Raw genomic sequence first — 12,704 nt, 5'->3', positions numbered from 1 at the left:
AAGTGGAAAGAAGAGATTTGCTTATGGTGAGATATTTTGGTCAGTAAGAATTGGCTGAAATTTGGCTGCTAACCTGCATAAACCATTGAAAAGGACCGGCTATTTACATCAAACCAAGAATCAGAATCTTTAAAAAAGTATAAATTACTTCATTTTACACAATAAAGAAATTGTTAGGGGAAATATGTAAATCAAAACCTCCACACTCTCCACATGCCACTCCTTGACTAATGCAGATAATTTCAGGACTACCACAGACTTACATATTTTTAACAAGAAATACTTCTCTATTGGCAAACAAATATTTGAATGCCTATTGTAAATGGGTTCTGTGCATATATTGCTTTTTCTGTCATAATCCTATCGAGTTTCCTATAATTTCTGAGCTAAAGTGAACTTCAGAGATCATTTAGTTCAGTCATCTCCTTCTGTGCTTAAGAATACTGGGATTCTCACATGTTGATTTATCCAATCAGTTAGTGAATTAGAGCCTCATCTCATCTTATCTCTGTTAGTCCTTGATCCTGCAGAAAACTTCTATGAGGTAAATAATTCTCCCGCGATGATTCTGAGACACCTTGCTGCTGTTCTTACTGGGTTTTTATTATGTGGCTTTGTTGGAAATAGGCGACGTGTAAGACAGAGTTCACAAGCACAGTTTCCATGCTTGACTTTGCACGTACCTGTGGTTTTAAATATTTTTGCCTCCCAATCCCAGGCATGTTTGGTATTCCCTTCTTGCCTGAGCATTTACAGTATAAGACTAACAGGAGCACCATATTTACAGGATTAGCTTTCATTTTTTGCAGGCTCCTTTGTGAGCTAACCTACAATAGGTAATCCTGCAATATAAGATATTCTACTGGAAGTCAGTGACAGTTTCTGCTTCTGAAGATTGGTTAATGAGGGGAATACCCCTTCCCTTTGAGGTTATACGTATATGCACACAACTTTTGAGCTGGATACTTGTAATAAATTGGCTCTATTCTGTATCTACGTACACAGAGACTCACATATTTTAATTCTTCATTTCTTACAGCCATCTCTTCCTGTACTTTATACCCTGTCTAGCCAGGCTACACATGAAGCTGTTCATCTCCTTTGCAGGATGTTGGTCTTTGATCCAGTAAGTAGTGTTTATTTTTATATTGTTTTAATGAATTAAAAATACATGTGTTCTAAGAAAAACATCCTGGCTTTAAATAGATGAGCAATGTAAAGCAATGTAAAGAATGACTTTTCAAAGATAAACTTCAGTCCCCAGTTTTGTGTGTACCACTGTGCTCACTCACTGCACAGAAGTTTGACTATTAACACATAAACATCTAGGTGAAAAGAGATAAGGAACTGCACCATCCTTATTTATCTCAGGATTTGAAAAAAGAGTTTGACGCCAAGGTAAATCAGGAGAAAGGAATTTTAACATTCTTGGAAAAAATCTGCCCATTATATTGCATAAGGAACTGTTAACTTGTTTGGTGGTTGAGATGGTAGCTTTATCAAATGCCATTTGTAGTCTTGACTCTTCTGGGACAAAGTTCAGGTCTTTATTTACCTATTCATCCAAAGAGTATTTATTACTCATCTCTGTTCTGGTAACTATTGCCAAAGAAGACTCAAAAAGGAAAACATTTAGAAAAGAACGTCCTACTTGCCGAGAGTATAAGAATTCCTCAAGTACAAACACAGCAGGTATTTAAAGAGGGAAAAACCACAAGAGTACCATTTATGAAATTTACATTGGTATGTTCATAATGAGAAAACAGCTGCATTGCAGGGGACGGAGTGAATTTTTTCTTCATTTGGTATCTATTTTTTGATTTCCATTTGTTTACTTCAGCCTGTGAGGTACGCATGATATGGGAAGCAGAACAGCGTGGCCCTCCTTGTTTCCGCACCCCCTCCCTGTGGCCAAGCTTCTACCATTGAGGACAGTTTCCAGCACATCACTTGCTCAGTGAGCTAGTGATTTAGTGTCATTAGTTTGATTTTTTTGTTTTATTTGGCAAGCCTATCTACATAGCTAAACTATTTATACAACAGATGTTAATACCTAAAGACCTTCTACATATTTTTTATATATCTTTTGTGGTTAACAAAACTAGAACCACATGAATTTCAAGCTTCAGAGGTCATTTCTGTATGCCTCTAAACAATATATAACAAATATATTTTGTATATTAATATATAATAAATTATAATAAAGGCCCTGAGGTTAAATTTTATGTTTATGTGTCAGAAATATGTTACTCTTTTTATTCTGTTAAGATTGGGAACCAAGAACCACGTGATTCACCAGTACCAACTTTTACTTGCAGTACTTAGAGCTGTTAGCTGTCCTATTTCTCCGAGATCCTATGATTATTAATGATCCTGTCCTGCCAGGAATTCCTAATCTTTACAGCTCTAAGGCTGGAATTTCCTAAGCCACAGAGTGGATACCAGGCATTTTTCCTGGGAGGCCTTTTAGACATCAGTTCTACACATGAAATGTCCTTTTTCCTTAAGAGTGGGATTGTCACACCTAATTAAAATGAAACTTTTGGTGTGTTCATAGTTATACATTAGGTTTATCTATAAGAAAGAGGTAAGGTTTATCTGGTAAAAAAATAAAAAGAGGATCAATTCATATTGGACCTATGCAAATAACTCCATGGTTATTAAAAAAAAGAATTCTATTAACGCACCCCATGTAATATTTACCCATTTTTATCATTGTCTTATAGAACAAGGCCAACCAAAATATATTATTATTTATTTACAGAATCATTTTTAAATTGGCCTGATGCTTTATTAGTTTATGACTGAAATTAAGGATTCTTTTCTTTCTAATTCTGAGGGTTCAGTTAGAAATAGGTTTTTAAAGAGTGTTTCTGATTTTAACTTGTTAATAACATTAAGAAGAAAGAAATGAGGTTTTAAAAAATATCCTTTAAAAATAGAACATTAGCCATAATTAAATCAGTTTATTTAGTCCGGTTAATGTGAGATAATTATTTAATTACTTTACTGATCTTGGGTTAAGCATGTGTCTGCTCTTGGACTGACACATTCTGAAATCCTGACTCGTTACTTGGTTTAATCTAGGTGATGGCTGTCTGTGGTGATAATACCAGCTGTTCCCATAAGTTTATGTCCTGAATTTAGTAGTCAGGAGTACCTGGTGTAACAGTCCTTTAGTGAGATTCTTGTGATGTTTCTCATGGGAAATTTAATTCCTTAGCTTGTAGTAGAAGCCTTTAGGCAAATATAAGGAGAAACCAGAAGCCACTAAAGGATAAGGTGAAGGGCTCTGGTTCTTTTATTCTAATAATATCAATAGTGTTGGAAAGGACCGGTTGCAGTAATCAGTTTATAAAGGTATAATTAACTATTAACTCAAATAGTGAAGGCATTAAACAAATCTCCAGAGACTCTATCTAAATGCAATAAATAGTTACAAACAGTATTTTTATTTTTTTTTAAAGATTTTATTTATTTATTTGACAGACAGAGATTACAAGTAGGCAGAGAGGCAGTCAGAGAGAAGAGGAAACAGTCTCCCCGCTGAGCAGAGAGCCTGATGTGGGGCTCGATCCCAGGACCCTGGGATCATGACCTGAGCTGAAGGCAGAGGCTTTAACCCACTGAGCCACCCAGGCGCCCACAAGCAATATTTTTAAAGCACAGCAATAATTATTAGGAAGTTAGACGAAATTATTCACTTTTTTTCTCTTGCCAGATATATCTGTTATCTTGCATACACATCTTCCTATTATCACATACTCTTTTATACTCTTTACAAAATACATAGTACTTTAACCCAAAGGTACTTGTACGTCTCTTTTAACTGTTTATGATGGCTCCTCTATGATATATTAATGAAGAGTTTTTGTATATTAAAATTATGTTGTCCAGGTATCCCAACAACTACTAACTCAAATTAATTATTGCCAAGGTCTTAATATTAACTAAGAATCAGATTAAAATTTAAGTTGACAAATTAAGTCCTTATGAATTGTAGCATTCTAAAAACTAATTTCTTTAAAAAAATCTAAAAATTTTTAAAAACCCTAATTTCTTTATAAAAGCACATTACCTGTTATCATTCATCTAATGTTGAATACATAATTTTGCAATTCTGTAATCTTACACAAAGGGATATTAGTTTATCTGACCAGCAAAATCAGTGGAAAAAAATTAAATTCAAAATGATTAGGCTTTTTGTGAGAAAACAATCCCAAAACTTATAGAATATTGTGATGGCATTATGTGTACATGGCAGTAAAATCAAAAAGAAAACAGAGATTTTAAAATATTTATAACTATTAACTCAGACTGATATGTCCAGAGTCACCTTGCATAGTAATACCATATGACCTCTTTATCTTATACAGTTATATACCAGATATTAAAACTTTTTTTTTTTTTTAAGATTTTATTTATTTATTTATTTGAGAGAGACAGAGACAGAAAGAGCAGGAGCAGAGGAAGAGGGACAAGCAGACTCCACACTGAGGGCAGAGCCTGACACAGGGCTCAATCCCAGGACCCTGAGATCGTGACCACAGGTGAAATCAAGAGTCAGACACTTAACTGACTGAGCCACCCAGGCACCCCTATGGGTTACAACTTTAGCAAGAAAAAATTTCAAAGTAGCCAATACATTAATACATAAAGAAGAATAGTGTTTTAAAAATCTTTTCATTTCTTTGTATATGTCTTTAATGTGTTGATATTGGTTCTCAAAACCAGTTAGAATAGGAGTTTGCCCCATTAGCTTTTTAAGAGATCTCATAACATGATATATTAACTCCCTTCAGAGGTATACAAAGTACATCAATGTGTTTGCTTAGAAATGTTTTTTATTTGTAAAATGGAAATTTTTATCAACTATTGAGAACTAAAAGTGCCACAATTCTGATGAAGCAACAAAATCTAGGGTAGAAACAAGTGTCCACATCTATTATAAATGTCGATCAGTTAAACAACGTGTGTACAATATGTCATTAAGAATATTATATGAACATGGGACGCCTTGGTGGCTCAGTCAGTTGAGTGTCTGAATCTTGATTTTGGCTCGGGTCATGATCTTGGGGCCCTGGGATCGAGCCCCAAGTCAGGCTCTGTTGCTCAAGCAGGGAGTCTGCTTCTCCCTGTCTCTCTGCCCTTCCCCCAACTTGTACATGCACGCACACATGCTTTCTCTCAGATAAATAAATCTTTTAATATATATGTAATCTTTTAATATATATAATCTTTATATATAAATTTATATATATAAATCTTTTAATATATTATATATTATATATAATCTTTAATATATATCTAATATATACATACACATAATATATACATATTAGAGAGAGAGAGGACATAATTAAGCACCACTAGGTCCTTCCAAAGAACATTATTGAAAAATCTGAGTAATTTTGTGATCCCTTTTTCAATTTAGTAAAGCAGTTTTTCTTTTCAGTGTTCATACCCTTTACAAAATGACAGTCTCCTTTCTTTGCAGAAGTTCTAAAGAGACATTAATTTATTTAGAAAAATTAAAGCTGATCATTGATTGCATGCTAAGGATTTGATTTACTTTTTGTTCAAAGACTTCTCTTAGGTAAAACACTTCAGAGGACCCCATGTTGGTGCACACAGAACGTACAAACACGGGATATGCTATCAGTCATTGGGATAACACCAAAATCTTTTCAAACCTGCCTTTTTAGGAAATATCAGAATCCACAGACAAAAAAAACTAACAGGAAAACCAGATTCCAGCTGCTGGCGGCAGCTGAGAGGGACCCAATTTCTGATATCTGCCACCTGACGGAAATGACTTAATGGTCAGATGATAAACTTAAACCCCAGATTCACCCACTGCTACCACCTGTGTGTTCACAATTGGCCTTGCTCAGTCAGAAACAGAAATAGATTTGTCCAAGAACCAGCTCTAGTATGCAGAAGCCAAGGAGCTTAGTCCCTCACATGAGACCAGCCAGGGTCACTGAGGACTCCCAAGGGGCCAGGTCCCAGGCACAATGTACTGTCTAGCCAGCTTGTTTCCTTTGGTTCTGACAATAGACCTTTATCCCAGTGAAACCTCTAGGAATAGCTGGATCCATTTAGAAAAAAAAAAGAAGCTTACTTGCTAAGAGTACCAGCGAGTGAAGCTTCAGAAGGGCTGGATCACCAGATATACCATATGACAGGTAGTGAAAGAAATAAAACCAAGGTTGACAAGTTTACATTTGTCTGTTCATGGTGTATAGACGGCAGCTTTCTTTTGTGATTATCATATCCTAAAAAGTCATGACATGCCTTTTAACATCAGCATAGCAAAAAATTAGAGATAGAAGTGTTTTTAGGGAAACCAGGTTTATGGGAAATATTTAACATTTTGTTATTTGGGGGACCAGAACCAGTCAGGATGATCCATTTATTTTTGGTTTGAGCACCAAATGGTTTCCTTTGTTTTAAATTGTGTTGTGTGTGAAGTGGGACAGAGTGTCCATTTTTGTTACTATGTACTGAATCCATCCTTAAATTCTTTAAAATGTACATGTATGTCCACTAAGCTAAAAAGAGGAGCAGGGTTGTTTTTATTTTAATGGAGAAATGATTTTATGATTTATGTAAACCTGAACCTACTACAAGTATTCTGATCTGAAGTGCTAGAAAACCACAGGCCACTGATACTCAGACGGTGCTGGCTGTCAAAACATGGCATTCAGACCTTATCTGCCGCCTGACCCCAGCAGTTCCCCCTAGGCTTTTGCCCTAAGTTCAGTTGGCATTCTAAGAGAATAAAAGTTTCAAGCAACTTTGTAAAATTGCCACTGTGATCACATCTCTACCAAATGCTGAAACACATTTAGAAAATATAACTGTTATTTAAAATGTAAACTTATCCCCTCCAAAGCTTTGCATATTTAAATGTCATGGTATTTGCCATTTTTGACCATGCATATATCTATTTCAAGGTAGGAACTCTTCGGGATCTTAGCAGAGTCACTTCTAAATGCTTTCTGGTGTGTCTCGTGGTTGGTTGTCCTACATTATACACTCTGCTGCTGCATTAACGTGCCTCTCCGTTCAGACATCCCTCTTTATACAAGACACACTATAAATTAGGGATAAGCTGTGAGAAGCAGTTACTGTGTCTTAATGAAAGATCCTGTGTGGACAGTCATGTTTATCTGTGGTGTTGATGTGCTGGTCTCTAAATTTGATTTCAGTCCAAAAGAATATCCGCTAAGGATGCCTTAGCCCACCCCTACCTAGATGAAGGCCGACTACGCTATCACACGTGTATGTGTAAATGTTGCTTTTCCACCTCTACTGGAAGAGTTTATACCAGTGACTTTGAGCCCATCACCAATCCCAAATTTGATGACACTTTTGAGAAGAACCTCAGTTCTGTTCGACAGGTTAAAGGTGAGTATCTTTTTTGGCCTTTGGCCAGGCAGGATGAGTAATAACATTTTCCATTATATGGCTGTGAAAAACTGAGTCTGGATGGTGACCAAAGTTCCTCCATATGTGTATTTTACAACCTTGCATATAGCTGTTTGTCCAGGGCATATATGCCAAGAAAGCTATGTGTGTTATAAAAACAGATTTAATATTGCATCCAGTGAAGGGTCAGGCAGAGGAGCTTTTCAGACTGACTTATTTAGTGAGTGTGAGACTCAAAGCAGATAATATGTATTCACTCAGTGTAATTTCATTGAATGAAACACGTTGGACTTTTTTATATAATGTGCAGATTTTAGGAAGGATAAACACCCACTGAGGGAATCATTCCTTGAATGATCACAAGAGAGGAGAATTTCCAATAGTCTACTCATAAAACTCCCAGACACAGTGTCTTGCTGGGGTGGAGATGGAGGTTAATGACACCCCAAATTCTGAATGATATTAGACATTTTAGGGCATTTTAGAAGAGAGTAGTCACCAAGGTAAACAGGCCAAAACTATGTACCTAAACAACTGTGGGGGTTTTTTAAGTGATTTTCAAAAGAGCAATAACTACCATCAATGTAGAAAATCGATTCATAAGGCCAGCTCTGTGGAATCACTCTCAAATTTGTAGATCCTTTTACTCCTCCCTTGGATGGAGTTTTGAACCCATATAAATGCCATTTGGTCAGGGAGGTGGGGAAGTTGCCTGTGTTTAGCAGCCACTGTCACTTTAGTTTCAGGAAAATTCCACTGGATCCTGCCTTAAACATGATCTGTGTGCTTGACCTCACAAAACCAGTAGGAAATGTTGTTTGCAGATGCTGGCCAGTTAGCTGAGAGTCCAGTGCTCACAGGCCTGCAGATTGGCATGGATTGTATGATGTTTGTTTTCTCCACAGAAATTATTCACCAGTTCATTTTGGAACAGCAGAAAGGAAACAGAGTGCCTCTCTGCATCAACCCGCAGTCTGCTGCTTTTAAGAGCTTTATTAGGTAACTATATGTATGTAATTCTTACTTTCTTGTTACTAAAAGGATGTCATTGTGATTTCATTATTCAGCATATTTCTCTTTTTATTTAGATTAGATAATACAAAAAGATGGTTTCTTTTATGAGTTTTGGCTTTAGTCAAAAGCAAGTAAAAAATGTGAGCATTGGTTTCTACACTGATGCTGCTTCATGGTGGTTGATTGAGTGGTGGAGGCGGGGGTGTTTTGGCAGTTTTGTTCACAGATGACCGCTCTGCTCCCTGCTCATGCGCATGCATAGGGATCCTCCTGCAGGAGCAGCATGGCAGCCACTGCCCTCGGAGTAGACGTGATCATCTTGGTTCCCACTACCATCCCCACCACCTTAATAATAATGCAGGCAAGATGATTTTATAGGTAGATGCTGGTGTGTCCTATCTAGAGTTTTGTTTAAAGAGCTTCAAACCTGACAGGTCTCATTCACTTTGTCTCCCACCCTGTCCCTTCCTTCTCAGTGTCTTTTTCCCTATTCCTTGCATCAGTTAAGGTACAGCCAGGAGAAAGCACACCAGTAATGTGAACAGGGAAAATTTAGTAGTGAGAAGTATTAACTAGGAAAAGATGGTTAACTTCCAAAAGGTGCATAAGAAGATTCTGGAGGGCCCTGAAGTAGCAAATGCAGAAAGCAGGTACTCCCTCTAGACTAAGGAAGAGTGAACAAGGAAGATATTAAGAATTTGGAGGGGCGCCTGGGTAGCTCAGTGGGTTAAGCCGCTGCCTTCGGCTCGGGTCATGATCTCAGGGTCCTGGGATCGAGTCCCGCATCAGGCTCTCTGCTCAGCAAGGAGCCTGCTTCCTCCTCTCTCTCTCTCTCTCTGCCTGCCTCTCTGCCTACTTGTGATCTCTCTCTGTCAAATAAATAAATAAAATCTTTAAAAAAAAAAAAAAGAATTTGGAGAAGGACCCTCCACCCAAGGCTAATAAAATTTGGACCTCTTTGTAGAGGATATGACTGCCACAAGAACACACACAGCTTGAGGGTGGTGGAGAAACTTTGCAAAAGGTGTGGGCAGAACTGGTCCCTCAGAGAGGCCTGCTGGGTTGCAGAGAAACTTGCCAGAAAGTTTGGGTAGAACAAAACTGGGCCTTCCACGTCAGAAAACCACTCCAGAAGGGAAGCTGCTTCCTGATGCTGTGGCCCTGCAGTGTCCTTCCAGCATAAGCCAGGTGGCAAAGGATAACTGTGAGTAGGGTCTGGCTCCAGTATCACAAAGCAGGACAGAGAAGGGTGGATTTAGATCTGGAGGCCACACTCTTCCTCCTTTCTTCCCCACCTGCCTTTCTGCCTTCCCCTTTCCCTCTTCTTCTTGCTTCCCTTTTAATTGGCCTTGACAAGATGTTGAAGTTGATTAAAGTTATTAAATCAAGGTCAAGAATTCTGTTTAGAATTTTTTTAATCAAACTGACTTTCATTTCTTCCATGTATTTTTCTGTGGAAAGAAGGAATTAGGTTGCATTTTTACTTTTCTGTGCTTTAAAATTACTTTATTATTTTCCCCTAAGAGTTAGTGACCCAGTCAATCATGTGTTTTAATACCTTTCAGGTGCAAGTTATTCATTATCCTGAGCCCCTGGGAAGCAAAATGGTTACACACACACCCGCAAGTTTATAATCTAGTTAGCAAAATTAGATATGTGAAATAACTGAGAAAACTGATCCGTGGATAACAAATGCTAAATGATTATCCATTACTGTTGAATTCATACTTCTTAAAAGAGTGCCTGTAAGGCTCATTCACATAGGTTCCCACTTAAAGTCACTGTATTTTGAGAGGCTGCTTTTAAATGGATAATTCTGCATCCCTTGAGGTTATCTTCTTGGTTGATTATAGACATTACTGTAATACCTTCCACCTACTTCATATTACAAAGTAGGCACGGTAGAAGGCACTTTACCTACATTATCTCATGTATTCATCACTGTCCTGAGATGGATGGCAGGCATCATCCCTTTCCAAAAGAGGATTATGCTCGGCCTCCCACCTCGAGTAAATGACTTGTCATCTTTAAGCCCATCGCTGTAGTCTCACTTATCAGTACAGATTCTTGAATGAACAATTTGGAACAAATGCAGCTTTAGAGAAGTTAAATAAAAATCCAGAAATGGACTTTATAATGTTTTTAAAGGAAGAGAGGAAAACACAGAGCATTGACTCATCCTCTTGCCCTTTGTGGTGTCACACCTGGTTTCACTGTGTCTCCATTTTTTTCCAGTTCCACTGTCGCCCAGCCGTCTGAGATGCCCCCATCTCCTCTGGTGTGGGAGTGACGGTGGAAGATAATGTACTACTGAAGATGTAATGTAGCTTTCCACTGGAGTCTGGGATTTGCAATTCTGGAGGTTAATCATGCTTGTACTGTAATTTTACTAATGAAGTTTTAAATTAACAACCACTACTTGTATGATATGAATAATATTTAGAAATGTTACTAGACTTTTAATCTTGTAAAGTGGTTGTGCTTTTAGAAGAAAAATATTTTACCCAGAGTTGCACATGTTTTATGAATTTAGTGCAGCTGTTATGGCTCACCTCAGAACAAAAGAGAATTGAACCAAATTTGGGATTTTGGGGTTTTGTGTTTTTGTTTTGTTTTGTTTTTCTTTTTTTTAAATGAAGTGAGATTGTTCACACACACACACACAGACACACAGAGGACAGTCGTACATTTTGATATTTGAGCCATTCCTGAAAATTTGGGGTTTTCTAAAACAAAAGAATCTAGAAACCTTGCCTGCGACCAATCATGGAGCCACATGAGCTGATCGTGGCTGCACCTGGGGGGGTGGGGGGTGGGGCATGCCACCTAATGATCAAGCCCTATAATTAGCTTCTCATTAGAGCCGTGACGGTGATGTGTGCTGTCTAAAATCCAATGTTGTGGGTAGAGAGAATGAGTTTGTGACTAGGAGAGACTAAACTTCTGTTTTCCTTACCCAGTATAAATATATATATATATATTTAATCTATTTTTATTAGAAGTTTTTCTGCTCTTTCTTACATAAAAGAACCCCCAAGCATGCATCTTTCATGTGTGTAAATAATTCATTTCTGGGCTAATTTCAAAAGAATCCCAACATTGCTGTATAGAGAGAGAACTAGCTTGCACATTTTAGGTCTGTGAAATTTTGTGAGACTTTTCCTGCACTGGACAGTTAAAAAATAAATAAATAAAGACAAAAACAAATTTTTAAAAATTTTAAAGCCACAAAAAAGGCACATAGGGAATTATGTCAAATGTGTTTGTGTCCTTAGGCAAAGCTGTGGGAGTCTTGAAATGTCACAGTAGTAAATAACTTATTACTTTTTGACAAATTTTTTTTTTCTGTTGGAACACTGAATTCTTCTGTGCATATGTATATATGAATACAAATTGAAGGCCTCTACCTCCTGGAGTTATACAACTTGGCTTGTTTACCTCCACATGCTGATGATGACTATTTTTTTTTTTTTAAGTTCAATGTGGAGACTTGAAACTTGAATGTCCCTTCCAACTTTTATATTAAAAATAAAAAGACAAGAAAATTGAAGATCGTTTTTCACCTGTACAAGGAATAACTAATGGATCGTCTTAAAATTGGTCTAGGAAAAAACCTTGGTGTGTGTTATGGACAATTAACTGTTAAAGTTATTGTAAGTTATCTGTATTTAGCAGAGTATTTTCATCTTGAGTGATCTGAGCTGAATTTGAAGACTATTAATAAGTTATGTTTGGAAGTTTTAACTTCAATGAAGTAATTATTTGCTGTGAAAGAAACAAACATTGAATTACTAAACAAAGATGGTGCAATATCTTTGTTTTTTTTTTATGAGGCTCCTGAGAATCAACCCAACTGAAGCATTTCAATTCACTTGAATGAGAAACGTGTTTAGTATCAAAAGAGCCCAAGAAGACACTGGTGTGAAAGGTACAATCTCAGAGGTTGGTCAATTACCGTGGCACACTTACTGGTCACTTTGTACAATGTAGATTTGAAGTACAGTGGTGAAAACATTAAATGTGACATTTGAAAAAGATGTGTCATCCGTTTTCTTTCAATTCTTTTGTTTTCTTTTCAGTACAGCTTTTATTCTTGATTTTGCAGTTTTAAGACATTTCTTATTTTTCTTATTTTTATTTTGATCTTTGAGGAATTTACGGTTTTTGAAATTCTTCCTAGAAACTTTACATTGCCAAAAATATACCAGAAACTTAGTCAAGCAATATTAAAGATATTTTGAGTCATATATAATTTG

General features: G+C 36.9%; 1 protein-coding gene across 1 annotated transcript in view; it reads left to right on the top strand.

The window, feature by feature from the left end:
* Positions 1 to 12,485, top strand: part of NLK (nemo like kinase) — a 169,199-nt gene extending 156,714 nt beyond the window's left edge. The window contains exons 8-11 of the mRNA XM_032319919.1: positions 1,040 to 1,126; positions 7,215 to 7,413; positions 8,340 to 8,433; positions 10,684 to 12,485. Coding sequence (XP_032175810.1) covers positions 1,040 to 1,126; positions 7,215 to 7,413; positions 8,340 to 8,433; positions 10,684 to 10,738 — 435 coding nt within the window. The 3' untranslated portion in view covers positions 10,739 to 12,485. The remainder of the gene's footprint in view (positions 1 to 1,039; positions 1,127 to 7,214; positions 7,414 to 8,339; positions 8,434 to 10,683) is intronic.
* Positions 12,486 to 12,704: the final 219 nt, after the last annotated feature.

Source organism: Mustela erminea, chromosome 18, assembly GCF_009829155.1.
Source record: "Mustela erminea isolate mMusErm1 chromosome 18, mMusErm1.Pri, whole genome shotgun sequence".
Lineage (NCBI taxonomy): Eukaryota > Metazoa > Chordata > Mammalia > Carnivora > Mustelidae > Mustela > Mustela erminea.
This window is presented reverse-complemented; position numbering and strand designations above follow the sequence as displayed.